General features: G+C 39.4%; 1 protein-coding gene across 1 annotated transcript in view; it reads left to right on the top strand.

Moving 5' to 3' along the window:
- Positions 1-22690, top strand: part of LOC124555710 (lysine-specific demethylase phf2-like) — a 177605-nt gene extending 154915 nt beyond the window's left edge. The window contains exons 15-17 of the mRNA XM_047129718.1: positions 13155-13369; positions 20634-20757; positions 22433-22690. Of these exons, the coding sequence (XP_046985674.1) occupies positions 13155-13369; positions 20634-20757; positions 22433-22512 (419 nt within the window). The 3' untranslated portion in view covers positions 22513-22690. The remainder of the gene's footprint in view (positions 1-13154; positions 13370-20633; positions 20758-22432) is intronic.
- Positions 22691-24240: the final 1550 nt, after the last annotated feature.

The following is a 24240-nucleotide window of genomic DNA, read 5'->3' as shown; positions in this document are numbered from 1 at the left end:
ACTATGAACAAGAAGTGGATACACTCATACAAATAGCTAGGAACAATGGGTATGACACACATGTGGTACACAGGCTCAATCAAAAAATAAAAACACAAATACAAAACAAACACAACATTTCCAGAATACAAAAGAACTCACAAGCTGAAAACTTACAAACACACTCAACAAACACACACAATGACAATCCGACACAGAAAAGAACCAGATGGTACACCATGACATACACACATAAACTAACACACAGAGTTGCAAACATCCTAAAGAGACAAGGCTTCAAAATAGCATATAAGCCTGGGCAAACCCTCCAATCACACCTAAGCCAGCCAGCTACCAAGAGGGACAAATTCCAACAATCAGGAATATATAAACTTGAATGTCAAAGTTGTGATGCAGTATACATAGGCATGACATGCAGGAATTTTGAAACAAGATACAAAGAACATATCAGATGTTGGAAGTATGAAACAAACCATTCCACATTTGCAGAGCATTTAAAACACCATAACCATCATCCTACAAACATGGGACAAGAAATGAAAATAATGAGAATAAGCAACCATGACAAACATCTTATACAAATGCAAGAAAACTTCCACATCCAGAAAGCCATAGCAGAAAACAAACACTCTTCCCCACACCATCTGGACACACACACACACACACACACACACACACACACACACACACACACACACACACGAATGCATTCACAAACAGATCACAGATACTTCAATAATTACACTCGAAAGTTTGGCAATAACATTTGATCTTTGTCAAAAACTTTTGACACTCGGCAACAGAAACCAAAACATTTTATTGAAACAAGCGTTTAGTTCATAGTGCTGTGGAATGTGGAAAAAAAATCGCAAATTGGCATTCATAAGAAGAATAACAACACCAAAAACGCAACAGGAGCGTAATATGTAAGAAATTGTCCACACAACCTGTAAGTACAGTTCAAAACATTACTACTTAATAGGAAATACCAACCACCAAAACTGTGTATAACCTATAGGCACAGTGACAAAAATGTAAATTAAATAGCTAATATATGTACATATTCCAGGCCACTGATGATGCCTTGCAGAAAATAAAGGCGAAACGCGTACGGCACAAAAATTGTGTTTTATTCAGTTGCTGTCGGACGGTCCATAAGTAAAAATTATCAATATACTCTTTCAGCATATTGACGGCCCTATGGCGTGTATTCTACTTCGCAACTGTTGGTATGCGTAACTTACTGCAGTTCGGGTCGCACCTGGCTGTAACTTGTGCTCAGAATATTGCACAAAACTAACTCTCCCTATCCTAAATGGTGGTGCCGCTACAGAATGAAATGTAGATAAGATAGTGAAATATTATTTAAAATTGAGAGCTGAAAGCCATCGCACTTCGTTCTCGAGTTATTGGGTTTGTTATCCAATAGATGGTTGTGCGTGACACGCCCATTCCTGTCCTTGTGCATCATAAATCATGGTCATAAGTATCACCATATGTCATGAACAGTTCAAGACAGCAAAATGAGTTTTTTTTGCAAATGATAACACGCAGTGAGGCACATACGTTGCATGATAAATACTCAAAATTTTTTATTCAGCTAGACATGGAAGTAACTCATCCACAGCAGTGAGGGTATGAGGGCTCAGGATGTGTTTACACACCCACAGTAGTGAAAGTGTTAGATAGTAATAAAGGAGTGAGTGACACAAATTTCTACTGAATAGTGAATCCAGGAAATGGCTGGATACAACCTCTGAGGAACCAGCAATTAGTTCCTTAGTTTCACATTAGAGGTGCTGTATCTACTGAAGCTGATACCTGATAAAATTCAGATGAATGGTTATCAATCTTGGGGGGGGGGGGGGGGGGGGGGGTTGATGGTTCATTACAAAATAATATTCTGCTTCTGTTGCATGTTCTGCAGTTCTTGCTGTGGCAGCCGTTAAGAACCAGAATTTATATTTAAAATACAACAGATATTAAGCATGCAATATGCGATGGCTTGAGTAAGTATGTATGTATGTACTATTAGATGAATTGTGTGATGTGTTGTTGGCCACTCCGTTTTTTCCCAGTGTAACAACACTTCGTACGTATGCATGGCAATAATTTGAACCTGGTCACATTAAAAACACTGTGAATGTAAAACAGTTCAGACACTATCTGCACAGTTTCATCAACCACCACAGAACAGTATCCTGTTCAGGATCAAAAGAACAAGGCATAAATGCTTCTTCATCACACTGTAGGTCTTTGCATTGAAACCTTATTTGTTTAGTAAGTTTTCTAAAACAGAATGCAATTTAGTTTGTGCCTAACCAACTGAGAAAAAAGTGCATGCAGCACACAGAAAAGATCCTTTTTCTCCTGTAAAGAACAAAATGATGATTGCTTTCTAGCATGAAAGAAAATTCTTACTCATACAAATAAATCGTACGTGTAACATAGGCATCATTCGCATTTCTCTGATAATAATGAGTGAGCCACCCTTCCCCCTCCCACAAAAACAAAAACCACCATTACTGAACTCAAGGAAATTAAACAGTGTCTCACTATGCTGATGAAACAAATTTGAATTAAACTGACTTTAGTTGCACAGGGCAAAATTATTTGTTCTAGGACATATTGATTTCAAATATTAAACTATAGCTCACTAATCATATTTAATTACCATCATAACGTTGCAGTTACATTGAAATTGCTTTCACAAAAGATGAAATACTCTTGGCTTGAATTCACAATTGATATTACAAACACAATTAGAAAAACGGATGATCTCAATAGGAAACAATAATGGAAATTGATTGGTGCAGCTGGCCGTAACTTTACCAGCAAACAAGACACACACACACACACACACACACACACACACACACACACACACACACACAGAGAGAGAGAGAGAGAGAGAGAGAGAGAGAGAGAGAGAGAGAGAGACTTTTTACTGTTTTAGGCTCAGACCACTAGCATTTGTTGGTGACAAAACGAACACTTGTGTTATTGAAAACCTATTAGACAATACTATGCTTCTCTCACTGTGGCACAACTTCAAAGCTGACCGTTTCTGTATAGCTGTAGTAATGCTGCTGCCTTCAAAGCAAGCTTAATCATAGTCGAAAGAAAATCAGGTGTAATTACTGGCCTGTCCTGCTCAGAGGCCTTACACGAACCCCACTGGACATTTATGGGATGAACCAGAATGTTAGATGCGTGCCAGATTAATTCATCCCAAGACCCATTAACAAGTACTTGCTGTGCCATAGAAAAGAATGCATGGAAACAAATTGTGTCCAAGCTGCTACAGTGTTTGGAATTTCATGTTCACACACACATTTATGCTTCAGGTATTCTGATGACAATCTTATCTGTAACCAGAAATGCCAAGTTTTGATAGAGAGACTGAGATAAGACACTAAATAGTTAATAGCTTTAAAAAAAAAAATTTGAGCCTAAAAAGCTTCTCGGTTTCAACATACATTCCATTGTTCAAGTTGTAGGTCAGTTCGGAAGCCTAACTCTTCACCAGACATAGAAAATCAGTGGCAGCATTGAATCCCTTTGTTTGCAGATTCATTTAGTATTCATCTGCAGACTAGTGCGAGTATCTCATAAGGGTACTTGCCATAAGTGTAAGGTCTTCCTTCACTCTTTCCATGACGATTAAAAGTGCAGGGAAAAAAAGTTTAATCATTTCAAGTCTTATTCTCCATATCATAATATCTGTTTCACGCAGTGAAGGTAATTGCAAAGAGACTTTGCTAGTCTATTATTGTAGAACAGTAAATGTTCTCTGTTTTTCTCAGTTTGGTGATAGTTTTGGCTGTGCACAGTACATGGCATTAGCATTAAGCTATGACATTATGTTTAAATTTAGCTTTACATGTGTGTCTAGAAGGTGTGTTTATCTTGTTCAGTTTCATTAAAAAGATCACAAGTAAAATAAATCTTTGTGGCAAGCTGTATGGAGGAATTCCTTAGAGAAAGTTGTGTACTTGGTGGATGTGAACAAAGTGCTCTATACCTATTCATATAATGATAACAAAGGTAATAGGTATGTTCAACTGACTTTGCATATTGCATACATGTAATGCTTAAAACTGTCTCATTGTCATTCCTTTCATCTTCAACACCTCTCATACTTGATTTCACATTGGCATTAAGTGATTAACATCTTCGTTCAGCTCCTTCCTATGGACTCCATCCGGTAGTTCCACATTATAATTAAAAACAGACAAAAATAGTTTTGTTAATAATCAGATGCAACATCCTGTGTATATTCCACATAAACACACTTTCAGTGTGATGTATACTGTTATTAACATACACATGTACAAATACATAGGCCATAGTGTGGTATTTGGGGATTTAAAACCATAGATTGTCATAGTAAGATCAAAATATCACAAGATCATAACCATGATTGGTTGTGATAATTTTATTTTATTACTTGTAGTTTTCAGATGTTCTGGATACCATTGTGTTGATTACATTGATGGCATTATTGTCACTGTACCGTGTGGAAGCATCTACATCTACATACATACTCTGCAAGCCACCATATGGTTTGTGGTAGAGGGTACCTTCTACTGCTACTAGCATTCCCATTCCACTTGAAAAATGGCGCAAGGGAAAACTGACTGTCTGTGCCTCTGTATTAACCCTAATTTCAAGTCATTCTGCAGTCAGCTGCAATAGTATTTCACAAAAAGAACATTGTCTACCGCCGGCTGCAGTGGCGGTGCGGTTCTAGGCGCTCCAGTCCGGAGCCGCACTGCTGCTACGGTCGCAGGTTTGAATCCTGCCTCGGGCATGGATGTGTGTGATGTCCTTAGGTTAGTTAGGTTTAAGTAGTTCTAAGTTCTAGGGGACTGATGACCACAGCAGTTGAGTCCCATAGTGCTCAGAGCCATTTGAACCATTTTTTGAACATTGTCTACCCTTCTGGGATTTCCATTTGAGTTCATGTAGCATCTCCATAATACTTGGAATTTGATCGAACCTTCTGGTAACGAATCTAGCAGCATGCCTCAGTTTCTTACAGGTCTACCTTTAGCCTGACCTGGCGAGGAACCCAAACACTACAGCAGTACTTGAGAATGGGTTGCACCAGTGTTCTGTACATAATTTCCTTTATGGATAAGCTGCACTTTCCTAAAATTCTCTCAATAAATATAAGTCAACCACTCGCTTTTCGTTCTATTGACCTTACATGCTTCATTTGTTATTGCTTTGCAACATATTACGCATAGATGGCTGCTCAAAAAGTAAACCACCAATACTGTATTTGAACATTGGAGGATTGTTTTTCCTTTTTCTAAATTTAGAGCTAGCTGCCATTCATCACACCAGATAGAAATTCTGCCTAGATCATCCTGTATCCTCCTACACTTACAGCACGATGACACTTTCCTAAGCACTAAGCATCATCAGGAAACAGTCCCAGATTGATGTGCACCCTATCTGTAAGATCGTTTATGTACAAGGGTTGTACCAAAAGTAAGGTTCCCAATGAGATACAGACTCAAGAGAAGGTGCTAGGCTAAACCTGACAACAGTGCCATTTGCAGTGTTTTCCCCCCTCTCGAGCCCACCTGTCCGCAATTTGCTATGTCACTCAGTGTTGGCTTGGCAGCCGTCAGAAATGGAAGTGTTGATCGCCGCTCCCGCCAAGTGCAAGGTTCGAGCAGTACTCCGGTTTCTCCACACAAGGAAGTTACCGCCCGTGGAGATTCATTGGCAACTGACTGAGATTTATGGTGAAGAGTGCATGTCCGTTCAGCACGTCCGCAAACGGTGCAAGGCTTTTGCTGAGAATCACACAGAAGTTCACGATGAAGAATGGAGTGGAAGACCGCCGGTTTCAGATGTGATTGTCCAGAAGATCAACAGTGAGCTGCTCACAGATCGGAGGGTCACTGTCCATGAACTTGTTGAACACATTCCTGAAGCTTTCCATGGCTTAATTGAAAGAACTGTAACAGAAACCTTGGGTTATCACAAGGTGTGCGCTCGCTGAGTCCCCTGGGTGCTGACTGACGGATGCAAGGAGCAATGCCTTGCCTGTGCTCACAACTTTCTTCAACAATGTGAGGGGGGAGGCAACAAGGAGAAGTTGTTGGACCCTATCATCATGGGAGATGAAACGTGGATGTTTCATTACACCCCCAAAACAAAACAACAATCTCACCAGTGGGGTCACTCCAGTTCACCACCACCAAAGAAATTCAAACAGACACAGTCGGCAGGAAAAGTTATCGCGACTGTGTTTTGGGATCGGAAGGGGGTACTCCTCATTGATTTCATGCAGCCTGGGATGACACTAAACTCAGACAGATATTGTGAAACATTGACCAAACTCCCGTGAGCAATCCAGAATTGCCAGAGAGGACGACTGATGGAGGGAGTAGTGCTTCTTCATGACAACATTCGACCCCATGTTGCTCATCAAACACAGGAGCTTCTGAAGAAATTTGGGTGGATTGTTATGCCCCATCCCCCTACGGCCCAGACTTAGCCCCCAACAATTATCACCTCTTCCCCGAGCTAAAGGAACACTTAGGTGGCAAACGCTTCAAGAGGGGTGATGAAGTCCGATCAGAGGTCACGCGCTTCCTCAACGAGTTGGTGAGAGACATCTTCAACTCAGGAATATAAAAGCTGGAGCACAGTCTTCAAAAGTGTGTCAAAAAAATTGAGACTTGTGTTGAAAAATAGACAAAATTGTAAGCTTTACAATGATGCATAAATTGATAACAATAAACAATATCTTCTATTTGTAAAAAAATATGGGAACCTTACTTTTGGTACAACTCTCATATATAGAGAACAAAAGAAGTTCTATCACACTTTGCTGGGGCATAATGAACACGTGCCATCTAGGACAACATGATGGGTTCTATTACCTAATGAGGCTTAGAGCCTCTCACATATCTGGGTACCTATTCCATATTTTTGTGCCTTTGTTACCAGTCTGCACTGGTAAGTGTGACAGTAAAAGAGTATTTCATACTCTAAATACTCACCTCAGCTTTGCCCACTTATATGCAAGGCAAGTGTAGTTCTGATCACTAATGTTTCACAAAATGTCATGGATACCATGCTGCCCCAGACAAAACGCCAACATTACAGAGAAGCCTATAGCATTAGCCTTAAAAACAGTTACTAGTACCCAAACTAACTATTCCGAAATAAAATGACAGTTAGCAACTATAGTCTACACCATGAGAAATTTTATTTTTTCCTTTATGAAATAATATTACATTTGACAATCTTCTGAACTCCACGCCTAGCAACTAGTAGATGCTTGTAGCAGTAGACACCAACACGCTCAGATAACAAGTTGTCAGCTGATTCATTCCACTAAATCATTAAGAATTTGCACACTGGCCACCTGGAGCCCTGGGATTAAATTTCCCTTTGCTGCAGTGCGACGCACTATGATGACTTTGTTTCAAAAAAACTTCACATACTTATCCACCAAGCTTGACTAATGTATCTACATTCTAATGATCATTCTGTCTCGTTTCTTTATATGTTTGGATTGTTCCGCATGTGCAACAGTGACGTGGTTTATTCTAAATAAAATTTTCATGATACACCAGAATTAATATTTCGCACATGTACCTCGCTGAGTTATGAGCTACTCATTTTCAGTTTGGTAGGCTATCAACTAGTCCTGTGACAGTGGTGATCCCAACGTGATACAGCCATTGCGAGTAAACCACAATATAGTGGAGTACTACATCCGTTTTGGCCACACAATCCAGTATTATGGCTTGCTCACAAGTTTTTTTCTGCAACAGAGTAACAGCAGACTCCACAAAATTCACACTAGTTGTCAGCCAGTTATACCATCATTATGTTGCAGAAGTACAAGAAATAATAACCATGCCATCAGAGAATCATACCAGAGGCAAGTACTTGTGCAGGAAGATATCAGGAAAGAAAGGCGTCTGGGTACCTCTGATATCTGCGCAGCAGTGTTGGTGCATATACCATACCAGATGCCCTCTTGTGCACACCATGGAGCAGCTGGCTGCCAGCTCAAGTAAAGGCCATTATACAATCACAGACATAGGTATCACCAGACATTGTAGGAGACCTGTCAGATAGAATCCAGGACATGATTGTGCCATCAACAAACAGTTCGACAGTGTTGGAATGCAGCAGCACATCAATGAATGAGATTGAAGCTCTGAGCAAACAAGTCATTGAGCTACTTTCTAACTGAAACACTGGAAGACACTTTCAAAGTAGGTTCAGAAGTCACCCCTCTAAGATCTCTTCAGTAGCGGGCGGCATGAAATTTGTTGGTATCATTGAAAGGTCAGAGACCGGGCACAGAAATGCCATTCACCCTGAGCTTCCCCAAACAGCAACGGCAATCAAAAGTAGGTGCACCTGATCGACAGTCACCATCCCTGCACCTTTTCGTAACTGATAGGAAGACAGGACAGAAGTTTTCTGTGGACACGGGATCTGATTTATTTATTTTTCCATGGAATCTATTGTAGATATCGGCCGCAGACATTCTGCCTCTCTGCAGCTGATAACATGTCCGTAGCGACCTAGGCACACAGAACTGGATTTAGGATTACACCATGCCTTCACTTGGAACTTTACTGTAGCAGATATGACAGAACCCATAATGTGAGCTGACTTTCTTGCACATTATTGTCTACTGCTGGACATTGCCAATACATCTCGTCGGCAGTATCACAGGCCTGTTGGAGCAATCCCCAGGTATCACGCGACCCCCAGGTGCTCAGATAAAGTTAAGTCACAGCATTGTGCACTACATTAACACCAATGCAGGCCCACAACTTCATGTAAGCCAAGACACCTAGCTCCAGATCTTTACGCTACTGCCAAAACAAATTTCAATGCAGTGTTGAAGGAAGGCAATCATACGCTCCTCCAGTAGCCCTGGTCATTGCCTTTGTACTTGGTGCCAATAGAAAGTGGCACATGGCACCCATGCGGAGATTTCCACATCCCGTAACACTAGAACAATATCAGATCACTATCCTGTGCCAGTATTAAGAGACTACAATTACACATTACGTGGTGCAACTGTATTTAGTGTGCTAGACTGTGCTAAGGTGTACACACAATTCCTGTGGCTGAAGAGGACATACCGAAGACGGCTATTAGTACACAGTTTGGCCTTTTTGAGAGACAGTTTATGGCATTCAGTTTACGAAATGCTGCGTAGACTTAGCAGAGGTTTATAGATTCAGTGCTACAAGGTTTGTTATATTGCTTCATGTATCTTATCAAAATTCTTGTTCTTTCGGCCGCAGCAAGGTTGTGTCAATTACTGCCAAGTATGTTCTTGGGCAACCAGAAATCACCGTTTTAGGCCATATGATCTCATCAGCAGGATTGTTATCACTTCAGAAAAAATAGAAGCAATATTGAAGATTCCATGGCTGGAAACACCAAAATAATTAGGCCGCTTTCTTGGATTCCTCAGTATTTGCCAGTGTCCTGTACCCTATTCACCAGAGGTTCAAGAACCCCTAACTGCACCATTGTCTGGCCCTAAAGTTAAGGGGAAAATTCCAGTACTGTGGACAGATGCTCTGAGCATTGCTTTTGAGATAGCCAAGCAAAGTATAGTGAGTGCAGCACTCCTTGCAAATCCTACATTACAAGCACCTCTTGCACTGGTGGTGGATAAAAGTCAAACCACGATTGACATAGCATTACAACACACAGAGATGATGTGTGGCAGCCACTCGCATTTTACTTGGAGAAGCTCTCTCTGCCACAACAAAAACAGTGTGTATACTATCACAAACAACTTGTGGTTTACGAATCTATTAAATACTTTCGTATGTTGTAGGAGGAGAGTGAGTTTGCAATTTACACAGATTGCAAACCACTCATCTATGCCTTCATACAGAACAATGATAAATTCTCATCATGACAGTACAATCAACTGGAATTTATTGTTCATTTTTGCCCCGATGTATGCCACATATCAAGAACTGACAACATAGTAGTTGACTGTCTATCCTGTGTAAACACTATAATGGATGCAGTGGATTTTACTCAGCTTGCCAAAGCACAAGAGTAGGACCAGGAGCTACAGGATCTGCTTAAACACACTTCCTCCAACCTTCGGCTGAAACTGATTGACGTTCCTGCCGTGAAGTTTCAAATGGCATATCTTGTTCATTTATATCTTCCTCAGTCCATAAACATGCTTCCAAGAGCCTGAAAATCTTATGTCATTCAGGTGTTACATCAATAGTGAAACTGACTGTTAAACATTTTATGTGGCCCAGTGTGCAGAAAGTTTTTAGAACCTGGACTCGTGCATGGGTTCAATGTCAGCAAAACAAAGTATTTTGCCATGTACTTGCATCTGTGTGATATTTCCCAGACACAGTTGCAAGATTTGCACATGTACAAATTGATGTTGTAGGACCATTAGTGCCCTCAAAAGGCCAATGAAATCTGTTAAAAGCAATCAACTGCTTTACGAACTGGTTGGAAGCCATACAACTAAACAATATTTCAGCGAAAACATTAGCCACTGTCTTTAACCAGATTACAAGCTGTCACCCAGTAAGTAAATGGAATGATTGAATGCTGGCACTGGTCATTAAAAGCTGCATTAATGTGTCATAAGTCAAATTGGACAACAGCCTTACCATTGGTCTTGCTCAGTCTACATAATGCTTGCAAACTTGATGTGGAATCCTCAATGCCTGAGTTAATTTATGGAGAGGTACTATAGCTCCCTGGCAAATTCATTGATCCCTGCGCGGTCTTGATGCAGGGCACAAATCAAATCCAGCATCGAGGCATGGAACATCATAAATGTTTGTGCACCGCAAATTACAGATTTGCACACATGTGATGTTACACAGGGATAGAACGAAACCGGCACTGACACCTCTGTACACAGGCCCTCATCATGCCATTGGCAGACGTGAAGAAAAAATAGACATTTCAGTTAATAGCAAACCCAGTACTGTCTCCATCGACTGGGTAAGCCATCCTTTCTGTTGCCAGAATTGCAACAAAAAGCATGCACAACGCAACCAGCCACAATCTGCACCTCTAGTACAGCAACCTCCACTGGAAGCAGAAGATCAACTACAGTGCCGAACGCATTCTAGACCATGCGCACACTTCCTGGTGCGATTCGTGGGGGACATTCCACTCTCCCCGAGGGCTTGATGTAGCAACAGATGTCAATAACCTCCAATAACAAGTCAACAGCTGACTTATTGGGCTAAGCTGTCAAAAACGTTTGTGCGCTGGCTACCAGTAGCGCTGTGATTAAATTTCTCTTTGCTGCAGTGCGACACTCTGACACTTTTGTTCTGAAAAAACTTCTTGCAGCTACCGATCAAGCTTGACTGATATAACTACCTTGTGACAATCATTCTGTCTTGTTTCATTGTGTGTCTGCATTGTTCTGCGACAGTGACCTAAATAAAATGTTGTTCATGATACACCAGAATTAATATTTTGTATCTGTTTCTGGCTTAGTTATGAGCACTTCATATTCAGTTGGGAAGGCTATCAACTAATCTTGCGACATGCTTTTTGAAATCATGTTGTATCTTAAACAAAAGATAGTGGCTCAAAAATATTCATTTATTTAATGTTTGGACATATTTATAACACCATGCATGTAAAATTGTTTGGATATTAAGTAAATATCATTTTTGTGCTGTTGTGAAGTAATTAAGAAAACATTTCAAAAGAAATTCCACTTACTTGCAGATCATAATCTGCTTTTAGCCTAATTCAGACCATGGTTTTAACAGCCTGAAAAATGTCTCACAGACTGCAGTGTTGTGTGACTTTTCTGAGGAACTGCAACTACAACTACAAACTTGAGTATAGATTAACAAGTCAACAAGCCCATGCTGAAGCACTATTGCCCCTATCAAGATTACTGTTTAAAAATGGGAAGGGCATGTGATTACAGGATGACTCCAGCGTGTAGATCAGTCTCACAGGATTCTCCATCACATCACCTATAGTTGCACATGCAACAGCAGAAGACTCTGGACCATATCTCTGATGATGCAACATGGCTTGTTACTGTGAATGGCGTGACCAGCCTTGGTATACACTTATCAAATAACTTCCCCCACAGCTACAGAGCTACTGAATATCTTCACTATTGTGGAGACTACAAGAAACATTATGTCTCACAATGGTCCTAAGTTCACTGGATCCATATTCACAACCTTTTACCAGAAGAATGACTTAGAACACATTATCATCCCACCTTCTCAGTTACCTTGGAACAGAGGACCTGAAAGGTATGTCAGAACTTTAAAAAAGCAAGAGGCTAGTCCTAGGCAACACTGACACTGAAGATGCTCTCACAACATTGCTAGGCATAGACAGGTCCAATCTCTTCCACAGCCACTATCCACCAGAGCTGCTATGTGGCTTTCGCCACCAGATCTTGCTAGCACAATAAGTGAAAATTAAAAGATAAGTGATTGTACATATTCTTAACCAGTTGTGCTTTATATACAAATGAAAAAGTAGCTGTATCATGGGGATATGATCTCCATTTCAGAAAAAACTTATTATTATAATTTCTGTGTATTATGCAGCCTGATGTAAGCATTTGAATTTGAAGCTAGTTAGGCAGCTTGTGTTTCAGATTGATTGCTTTTTTTCTTCTTTTAAAGCAAAGTGGATTCAATTCCAGATCTTACAACCTCGAAATATCTCGGATGATGACTGGGAATCGAACTGGAGATCACCATGTCTGATGCCAATGACAATAGCCAGTAGACAATTGAGATGGTCTCTATTTTAGATGCTTACGAAATTACTGTAGTGTGAATGTTAAGTTTTTATGTGATGTCTAAGTAAGTCTGTACACTATTTATTGGTGGGGATTTTGTGATGTTGAGTGGTCCTTTATAGAAATTGTTTACATTAAGTTTTGTTGTTTCAACCACATTTACATTAAGCTGTAAACACAGTTTCTTGTAGCTGACCCGTATATTAGTGATCATTGTAAAAAATAATTTTAATATGATGCTCCCCTTGGTTTGGAGTTTTCTGTATTTGATTTTGTTTTGTATAAGTTCATTTTTAATGTTAGTCATTTTCTGTCTTTCAAGACCAATCGCTGTATTGACAATTTTTTTATTTTACAGTTTACCCAGCAATTGACACGTCTGATGACGAAGATAATACTTTCAAATCGAGAGGAAAACGAAACATGGATGAATCATGGTCTCCTAGGGCAAGATTAGGCCCATTGCTTCCAAAGACAGATAGGCCTTTGAGAGAAGGGACAAAGAAACAGTGTGTTGAAAAAGTTCTTGAGGCCGCAGCTGCCAAGCGGGCAGTTGTACCAGCGAGTGAAACTGTACGCTTGCAAGTATAATTCTGAAACTTGTACATCCCCTAGAATATTTTATATAAAATAAGACATTATTATTATTATTATTTTATTTGTTATTTATACTTGGTCCATGCTGTGAAAATTTTTTAGTGTTCCAATCACTTCTTATTCACTTTTTGATAACTCTCCACAGTGCAAAATCTTAAATGAAAGTGTCAGATACATGGACAGGGGTTGGTCAAAGGGAAAAAAGAAAACTGAAACAAAATCTGCACTTGCAGACAGTATGTAAAGTTAATGTTACTTAATGGGGGGAAAGAAATGCCCCCCCCCCCCTCCCACACACACACACACACACACACACACACACACACACACACACACACACACACACACACAAACTCTCTTCAGTTTCTAGTTGATGGTGAAGGTCTACATTTCTCTGCTTCAGTTAATGTAGATGTAAAACAAGCAAACTGATGGAAAGAGTAGACCAAATGACAATCACAAGAGCAAGCAAATGATGATTTTTCAGTCCGTTAAGGATTTCAACAGAGATGACGAGCTTCATGATGGGTGCAGTGGGACACGTGTGTGCTATTTGAGGGATGAATTCCAAGATGATATGGTCCTTATGTGTGATCCTGAGCAATACTGCATTTAAGGAAGAAATAAGGGGATCATTCAGTTTCTGGTGTCTTTAAAAAGTGTCCATTCTGAAACAGAATATCATATTGGACTGTAAGAATTGCCAGTGATATAAAAATTTTGTGTCACAGGATTAGAATAACACCTTGAAAGAAATTTATTCAGCCAGTTTTGATTCCTGTCAACATTGTCATACCACCACTATGATATTGGGATGTTCCTTTTTAGAATGAGTCTTTCCAAATTTTTCGTGCTCTCCATATGTGAACACATTGGTTCTCAGGAATGGGAATAAATTGTAACTCATCAGAGAAGGAAATTTCTCCACTGAAATGTCTCCACTTGGTGTATTACCCACATTCCCATCATTATTCAATGTTCCACTATGTGACATCTTTGGATACTGTGTGTTGAGCTGTTAATGGGGGACACACCACTGGCACATATGCAGAGATGCTAATGTCAGAGATGGGTGTGGACAGTTTTCATTGATATAGTGTGTCCTGCAACTGTTTTCAGGATTTTTCTGCAGTGGAGCTTGTAATGAAATTTTGCTGCTCATCTCGTGGTTGCACTCTGTCATTGAGAGATGAATGAACTCAAAGATTTTCTGTCTCTATGACATCTAGTTTCATTTGGCAAAGATAGTTTAAACACTTAGAGAGTAATAACTCTTAATAGTTGTTCATTAATATACACCGTATGATCAAAAGTATCTGGACACATATTAGTGGACATCAATATGAGGTATGTCCACCCTTCACCTTTATGACAGCTTGAACTCATGATGGGGACACATTAAGTGAGGTGTCTGAATGTCTGGGGAGGAAAGGCAGCCTATTCTTCCACAAGAGCTGAAACCAGAGAAGGTAGTGATGTTGGAAGCTATGTGGTCTGGAGAAAAGTCAGTGTTATAACTAATTCCAAATGTCTTCAGTTGGAGTTAGGTCGGGATTCTGGACAGTCCAGTCCATTTCAAGAGTGTTGTTGTTCATAATACATTGCCTCGCAAATGGTGCTTTATGATAGGGTAAATTGTCAGTTTGTATTCCGTAAAAATGTTGGAACACGCGAGGCTATACTGACCCTATGACTTATCTTAGAAGATAGATTAAGGAAAGACAAACCTATGCTTTTAGCATTTGTGGACTTGGAGAAAGCTTTTGACAACATTGACTGGAATACTCTCTTTCAAATTCTGAAGGTGGCAAGGGTCAAATACTGGGAGTGAAAGGCTGTTTACAATTTGTACAGAAACCAGATGATAATTACAAGAGTCGAGGGCATGAAAGGGAAGCGGTGGTTGGGAGGGGAATGAGACAGGATTGTGGCCTACCCTGATGTTACCCAATCTGTATATTGAGCAAGCAGTAAAGGGAACAAAAGAGAAATTTTAAGTAGGAATTAAAATCTGTGGAGAAGAAATAAAAACTTTGAGGTTTGCCGATGACATTGTAATTTTGTCAGAGACAGCAAAGGACCTGGATGAGCTGTTAAACGGAATGGACGGTGTCTTCAAAGGAGGATATAAGATGAACATCAACAAAAGCAAAACAAGGATAATGGAATGTAATCGAATTAAATCATATGATGCAGAGGGAATTAAATTAGGAAATGAGATACTTAAAGTAGTAGATGAGTTTTGCTATTTGGGGAGCAAAATAACTGATGATGGCCAAAGTAGACTGGATATAAAATGTAGACTGACAATGGCAAGGAAAGTATTTCTGAAGAAGAGAAATTTGTTAAGATTGGGTAAAGATTTAAGTATCAGGAAGTTTTTTTCTAAAAGTATTTGTATGGAGTTAGCCATGTATGGAAATGAAACATGGACAGTAAATAGTATAGATGAGAAGAGAATAGAGACTTTTGAAATGTGGTGCTACAGGAGAATGCCGAAGATTAGATGGGTAGATCACATAACTAATGAGGAGGTCCTGAATAGAATTGGGGAGAATCGGAATTTGTGGCACAACCTGACTAAAAGAAGGTATCGGTTGGTAGGACACATTGTGAGACATTAAGGGAGGGAAGCAAGGAGGGTAAAAATCATAGAGGGAGACAAAGAGATGAATACACTAAGCAGATTCCGAAGGATGTAAGTTTTAGTAGTTACTCGGAGATGAAGCAACTCTCACAGGATAGAGTAGTGTGGAAAGCTGCATCAAACCAGTCTATGTACTGAAGACAACAACAACAAATTATCAGACTGATATACAGTCATCACCTCTGAGCTGTTACTCTAATATATGCAGTACATAATGCTGTAAAATGTGTTCACATCCTTAGCATTTTCTTAAGCACAATAAGGAGACCATACCGTAACCACGAGAAACACCCCCATACCGTAACACTACCTCCTCTTTACTTCACTGTCGGCACTATACATGATGGCAGATAACGATCTCCAAGCATCTGCCAAACCCAAAGCCCTCCATCAGGTTACCCCAGGATATAATGCAATTCATTGCTACAAATCCCTTGTTTCCAGTCATTCACTGTCCAGTGACATTGCTCTTTACACCACCTGAAGCAGCACTAAGCATTGATTACAGAAATGTGTGGCTTATTAGGAGCTGCTCAATCATTGTACCCCATTCTTTTCATCTCCCTGTGCACAGTCATTGTGCTAGCTGGATTGGTGGCAGCCCTTTGAAACTCACGAGTAATTATTTCTGCTGATTGCATGCAAATTTTATCAACCATCCTCCACAATGCCAGATGGTTCTTTCATGTTTCCATTTCAGACTCACAACACTAACAGTCAACTAGGTGGGCAGATTTAGAATGGTCGAAATATCCTCCATGTGTTTGTTATTTAGGTGGCATTCAATGACTAGTCCATGTTCGAAGTCACTGAGCTTTCCTCACTGATCCATTTTTCTGTTACTGCTTCTCTACTGACAACACAGTACTGTCCGCCTCCTTTTATGCTGGCGGGTCCACTTTTCATGGTATCTTCTTCTTCTTCTTCTTTTTTTTCATTTTTTTTTTTTTTTGTCATCAGTCTACTGATTGGTTTGATGCGGCCCGCCACGAATTCCTTTCCTGTGCTAACCTCTTCATCTCAGAGTAGCACTAGCAACTTACATCCTCAATTATTTGCTTGACGTATTCCAATCTCTGTCTTCCTCTACAGTTTTTGCCCTCTGCAGCTCCCTCTAGTACCATGGAAGTCATTCCCTCATGTCTTAGCAGATGTCCTATCATCCTGTCCCTTCTCTTTATCAGTGTTTTCCACATATTCCTTTCCTCTCCGATTCTGCGTAGAACCTCCTCATTCCTTACCTTATCAGTCCACCTAATTTTCAGCATTCGTCTATAGCACCACATCTCAAATGCTTTGATTCTCTTCTGTTCCGGTTTTCCCACAGTCAATGTTTCACTACCATACAATGCTGTACTCCAGACGTACATCCTCAGAAATTTCTTCCTCAAATTAAGGCCGGTATTTGATATTAGTAGACTTCTCTTGGCCAGAAATGCCTTTTTTGCCATAGCGAGTCTGCTTTTGATGTCCTCCTTGCTCTGTCCGTCATTGGTTATTTTACTGCCTAGGGAGCAGAATTCCTTAACTTCATTGACTTCGTGACCATCAATCCTGATGTTAAGTTACTCACTGTTCTCATTTCTACTACTTCTCATTACCTTCGTCTTTCTCCGATTTACTCTCAAACCATACTGTGTACTCATTAGACTGTTCATTCCGTTCAGCAGATCATTTAATTCTTCTTCACTTTCACTCAGGACAGCAATGTCGTCAGTGAATTGTATCATTGATATCCTTTCACCTTGTATTTTAATTCCACTCCTGAACCTTTCCTTTATTTCCATCATTGCTTCCTCGATGTACAGATTGAAGAGTAGGGGCGAAAGGCTACAGCCTTGTATTACACCCTTCTTAATACGAGCACTTCGTTCTTGATCGTCCACTCTTATTATTCCCTCTTGGTTGTTGTACATATTGTATATGACCCGTCTCTCCCTATAGCTTACCCCTACTTTTTTCAGAATCTCAAACAGCTTGCACCATTTTATATTGTCGAACGCTTTTTCCAGGTCGACAAATCCTATGAAAGTGTCTTGATTTTTCTTTAGCTTTGCTTCCATTATTAGCCGTAACATCAGAATTGCTTCTCTCGTCCCTTTACTTTTCCTAAAGCCAAACTGATCGTCACCTAGCGCATTCTCAATTTTCTTTTCCATTCTTCTGCATATTATTCTTGTAAGCAGCTTCGATGCATGAGCTGTTAAGCTGATTGTGCACTTGTCAGCTCTTGCCGTCTTCGGAATTGTGTGGATGATGCTTTTCCGAAAGTCAGATGGTATATCGCCAGACTCATATATTCTACACACCAACGTGAATAGTTGTTTTGTTGCCACTTCCCCCAATGATTTTAGAAATTCTGATGGAATGTTATCTATCCCTTCTGCCTTATTTGACCGTAAGTCCTCCAAAGCTCTTTTAAATTCCGATTCTAATACTGGATCCCCTATCTCTTCTAAATTGACTCCTGTTTCTTCTTCCATCACATCAGACAAATCTTCACCCTCATAGAGGCTTTCAATGTATTCTTTCCACCTATCTGCTCTCTCCTCTGCATTTAACAGTGGAATTCCCGTTGCACTCTTAATGTTACCACTGTTGCTTTTAATGTCAACAAAGGTTATTTTGACTTTCCTGTATGCTGAGTCTGTCCTTCCGACAATCATATCTTTTTCGATGTCTTCACATTTTTCCTGCAGCCATTTCGTCTTAGCTTCCCTGCACTTCCTATTTATTTCATTCCTCAGCGACTTGTATTTCTGTATTCCTGATTTTCCCAGAACATGTTTGTACTTCCTCCTTTCATCAATCAACTGAAGTATTTCTTCTGTTACCCATGGTTTCTTCGCAGCTACCTTCTTTGTACCTATGTTTTCCTTCCCAACTTCTGTGATGGCCCTTTTTAGAGATGTCCATTCCTCTTCAGCTGTACTGCCTACTGCGCTATTCCTTATTGCTGTATCTATAGCGTTAGAAAACTTCAAACGTATCTCGTCATTCCTTAGTACTTCCGTATCCCACTTCTTTGCGTATTGATTCTTCCTGACTAATGTCTTGAACTTCAGCCTACTCTTCATCACTACTACATTGTGATCTGAGTCTATATCTGCTCCTGGGTACGCCTTACAATCCAGTATCTGATTTCGGAATCTCTGTCTGACCATGATGTAATCTAATTTAAATCTTCCCGTATCTCCCGGCCTTTTCCAAGTATACCTCCTCCTCTTGTGATTCTTGAACAGGGTATTCGCTATTACTAGCTGAAACTTGTTACAGAACTCGATTAGTCTTTCTCCTCTTTCATTCCTTGTCCCATGCCCATATTCTCCTGTAACCTTTTCTTCTACTCCTTCCCCTACAACTGCATTCCAGTCGCCTATGACTATTAGATTTTCGTCCCCCTTTACATACTGCATTACGCTTTCAATATCCTCATACACTTTCTCTATCTGTTCATCTTCAGCTTGCGACGTCGGCATGTATACCTGAACTATCGTTGTCGGTGTTGGTCTGCTGTCGATTCTGATTAGAACAACCCGGTCACTGAACTGTTCACAGTAACACACCCTCTGCCCTACCTTCCTATTCATAACGAATCCTACACCTATTATACCATTTTCTGCTGCTGTTGATATTACCCGATACTAATCTGACCAGAAATCCTTGTCTTCCTTCCACTTCACTTCACTGACCCCTACTATATCTAGATTGAGCCTTTGCATCTCCCTTTTCAGATTTTCTAGTTTCCCTACCACGTTCAAGCTTCTGACATTCCACGCCCCGACTCGTAGAACGTTATCCTTTCGTTGATTATTCAATCTTTTTCTCATGGTAACCTCCCCCTTGGCAGTCCCCTCCTGGAGATCTGAATGGGGGACTATTCCGGAATCTTTTGCCAATGGAGAGATCATCATGACACTTCTTCAATTACAGGCCACATGTCCTGTGGATACACGTTACATATCTTTAATGCAGTGGTTTCCATTGCCTTCTGCATCCTCATGTCGTTGATCATTGCTGATTCTTCCGCCTTTAGGGGCAATTTCCCACCCCTAGGACAAGAGAGTGCCCTGAACCTCTATCCACTCCTCCACCCTCTTTGACAAGGCCGTTGGCAGAATGAGGCTGATTTCTTATGCCGGAAGTCTTCGGCCGCCAATGCTGATTATTTATCAAAATTTACGCAGTGGCGGGGATCGAACCTGGGACCAAAGACATTTTGGTTATGAATCAAAGGCGTTACCCCTAGACCATGGGTACCTCATGGTATCTAGTGGTCAATTATGCATTATATAGAGGTGTTGGATACTTTTGATCACATAGTGTATTAAATCAGAGAATACTTTCTGCTGAACTTGTAGTATTTTCATTTTACTAGTGATTATCTACTACAGATGGGGTACTATTTTACAATCACAGACATTACTACTCTGTAAAGAGAATACTAATTCGAAATTATTGATGAGTGTGTTGCAAAAAAGAAATAAATAAATAAATAAAAATAAAAATATAGAAATAATGAATATCACTAGACCTGTAAGCCTTTATTGTTAATATTGTAACTATTCTTAAGGGATGATTTCTGCTCCATAGCCTCCGAAGAGACCCTACAATAAGAAAAAAGTGAAGTACAGTACTGCGTTAGCTCAGCAGCCAACGAGTACAGTGTCAGCATTGGGGATGTTCCCATCCGCAAGGAATGGTGATATTCAAAAATGTAGGTGTAATTTTTTCTTCTAAGAAACTGTTCATAAGATTTATACTGTTGTGTTGGTATCATACTTTCATACCCACCTTCATATCGTCTTACCACAGCTGTCTTTCACCACATCTGCCTCTGCCGCTCACCCCTCCCCAATGTTTATTCCTGAGCCAGTGTTTCTCCATCCCCTGTGATCCCATCCTCTGATCGTCTGTCCCCCACTACCACCACCAATACTGCATTTGTTCCCCACTCTTCATAACTCAGAGATAGAAACGAGAGAGAGAGAGAGAGAGAGAGAGAGAGAGAGAGAGAGAGAGAGAGAGAGAGAGAGAGAGAGAGGAGTAGATAAAATCTCATTCCACATACTTTACGTACAAAAAAACTGGTCTGTGTGGAATATATATGAGGCCTTGGGGAAATACTTTGTAATATACTAGTGGTGACTTTCCTGTGTGGAATATTTCAAAAGTTTTTTGTTTCTTTTGTTTTTCACTTATTTTGTCCTACATAGTTTTTTTGTGCAAACAAGATTTTGCTGATTTGTATCTTTAACAACAAGGTCATTAGAGTTTTAATGAACCTATGACTTTGATATTGTACTTTTCCCCTTGAGTTAAGTTAGGTGGTTGTTTTTAAAAATATGTGATTAAAATTTTTATCAAAACAGTTACTTGTCATTTTTTATGAAAATATGGCACATACAGTTGTGTGTGATGAGATATTGAAATTAATTTTCATAAAAATTCTCTATGATTTTCTCACATTATTAGTGAGTGACACATTCTACATGCAATACATTTCAACAACATTTTTAGCACAGTGGATGTCAATGTGTTTCAGTTTATTGTCCACTACTGAATGCTGCATGGCTGTCTTTCATGAGAACTAGAGGTCTGTCTGGGCACAACTGCATTATTGTGTAGTTTGAAACTTTTTTCTGGTTAAAACAAAGTAAAAATGGTAATTGTATTTAGTTTCTTAAGCATTCTAATGTGGAAGGAAAACAATAATGTGTAAAGAGAAACATTGTATAAATATATTTTCAGTTTAATTTGTGAGTAAATGAAATCCTTCGATAGCATTGTTACAGAAAAGAGTCAATCCCTTCACTTCTTTGTAAAAACAAAACGGAGGGAGGTAGTGGTTAAGGCTCACATTCAAGAAAATCTGGTCCTCAAGATTTAGCTTTTCTGTTGTTTCACAAAATGAGCTAAGGTGAATGCCAGGACACTGTGATTTCTTCCATCATCGATGCCCTACCTGAAATTGCACACATCTCTAATGACTGTGTTGCAGACATTAAAACCTGATCCTCTTTTCTTTCTTTTATAGAAACAAGACAAAGGCCATTAAAGCATATGAGTAGATTTCTAATGCCCATAAAGTAGTATTATGTTGAAATTAATGATCCTTAAATGGCCTATACTTGACTGAACTTCAGAACAGATACAGACAGTCCACAGTGAAATATTAACAACTGCCTAAAATATTTCATGTATTTTAAACATTTTATTTGTCTGTTACTAGTAAAGAAGGAACTTTGTTCTCACTTTATTGGAACAAAAGTACTTAATCCATGATTACATTGGAATCTTTTATGATAGAGAAACATTTCCTTAATTTATCAGAATATGTACTATCCAGTGACATCCACCAGTGGCATTATGTATTTTCTTTCTTGTTTTAGATCGAAAGCCGAAAAAAGGAATGGCAACAGTAAAGCAACGCCTTGGAAAAATTTTAAAAATACATAGATTAAAATTTTGATGATAAGTTCCTTCAGTGATTGCATGTGTGTGTGGCAAGGAGCTTACAAACTCACTCAAGGTTCAAATGGTCGTCTGTTCTCTTGTGCGACTGGATGCGTGCAGAAAGTTAGAAAATACTTTGTTATGGTTTATTACTGTGACTTCAAAAATCAGTGTTCACCATACACCAAAATATGTTTGGGTGGGTGATGAATGAGAGTGATAGTTATTATTTATACTTTATAATTTAACTGACTGTACACTTTCTTTCATTCTTTCGCCCCCCCCCCCCCCTCACACACACAATGTCTTTTTTTTTCTTACTTTGTATAAAATTATGTGTACTACGTTACTACATCTGTTGTCCTGTTTTATATATGTTTTTGTCTATGATTCTCACATGGCTATGGAATGGCTTGGCAACCGTCAAATTTTATGCTAGTCCTCCAGTTGCTTGAAATGATTAATAAACCATTTCTGAGTGGCTTCAATTTGAACACAAATAACCTTCAGATGGACTGACTTTGTACATACCTTAAAATGCATTTGTAATCAATATTAGCAGTATGAGAATGTACAGATCAAAAAGCAACAGCTTTTAAACAATATATTGAGTGAGGTGGTGCAGTGGGTAACACACTGGACAGTTCAAATCCACATCTGGCCATCCAGATTTTGGTTTTGGTCAGTTACCAAAATTGCTCCTGGCAAGCGACAGTTGTCTTGATAGGAAATGGCCGAATTCCTTCCTCATCCTTGATGCTTTTCGAGCATTTGCTCCGTCTCTAATGACTGTTAAATCCAAATATTTTCCCTTCCTTCCTTCTGTACTTAAAAAAACATGACTACATTCCTAACCATAAAATTAGTGCCTAACATAAAGATACGTTACACACATACAGCACTGTGATTGTAAGCATAACTGATTATGGTGTGGACAGCAACTGCTTATATGGTCCAGAGTCTGTGACTGTGCCGGACATTAGAGGGTCGCAAAGGAGTGATCACTTCTACATGTGTCATCAGAAAGCATGATAATGTAAAAATATGAATTTGAGATGAAAGCAGTAGTTACAGATGCTATGTATCAGATGACTTGCATTCCATACTAATACAGTGGTTTCATGTAGCATATAATAGCAAATAGGTGTTTCTGACTAGAAGACATTATTTGATAAAAGTTAAACATGGGAAAGAAAGACTAAAGTCCTTGTAGGAGAAAGTCATTTAATACTTGTGTTTCCTTCATGAGACACTCACAAATTACCCTATTTTGGCTCTCTTCCGTCTTCCTCATTTTTCAGACACCAAACCATATAAACAATTACTGCTTGTGCCACAATTACATATGTTTCTCCTGCTGTAATGTATGTGTGTATTTTAGCAGTATGTTTGGCTTTACTGCATCCCTTTGGGATTGTTTGTTACAATCTGTTGCTTTTTTAGTCTATATACTCTTGTAGTGTTTTAATTAAAACAGATTATGAGTGATCAATAAATCATTTCAAGTAACTTGAGCTGTTCTATCAGTACCATATTGTGTCATATCATTTCAATTTTTTTGTCTGTGAGCATAGCTTTGTATCGCACTTTTATTTCTTTTTACTTCCTCAAAACTTCTTTCTCCAAGTTCTTGTGCTTTAAACAGTTGCATTACTATGTAAATTCAAATGTTTACTTCATTATGGGCTTGTAATGTGTAATCATACAGCATCTGAACGGAAAACAGAGCTTGAAATTTCAGTTC

Source organism: Schistocerca americana, chromosome X (genome assembly GCF_021461395.2).
Source record: "Schistocerca americana isolate TAMUIC-IGC-003095 chromosome X, iqSchAmer2.1, whole genome shotgun sequence".
Taxonomy (NCBI): domain Eukaryota; kingdom Metazoa; phylum Arthropoda; class Insecta; order Orthoptera; family Acrididae; genus Schistocerca; species Schistocerca americana.
This window is presented reverse-complemented; position numbering and strand designations above follow the sequence as displayed.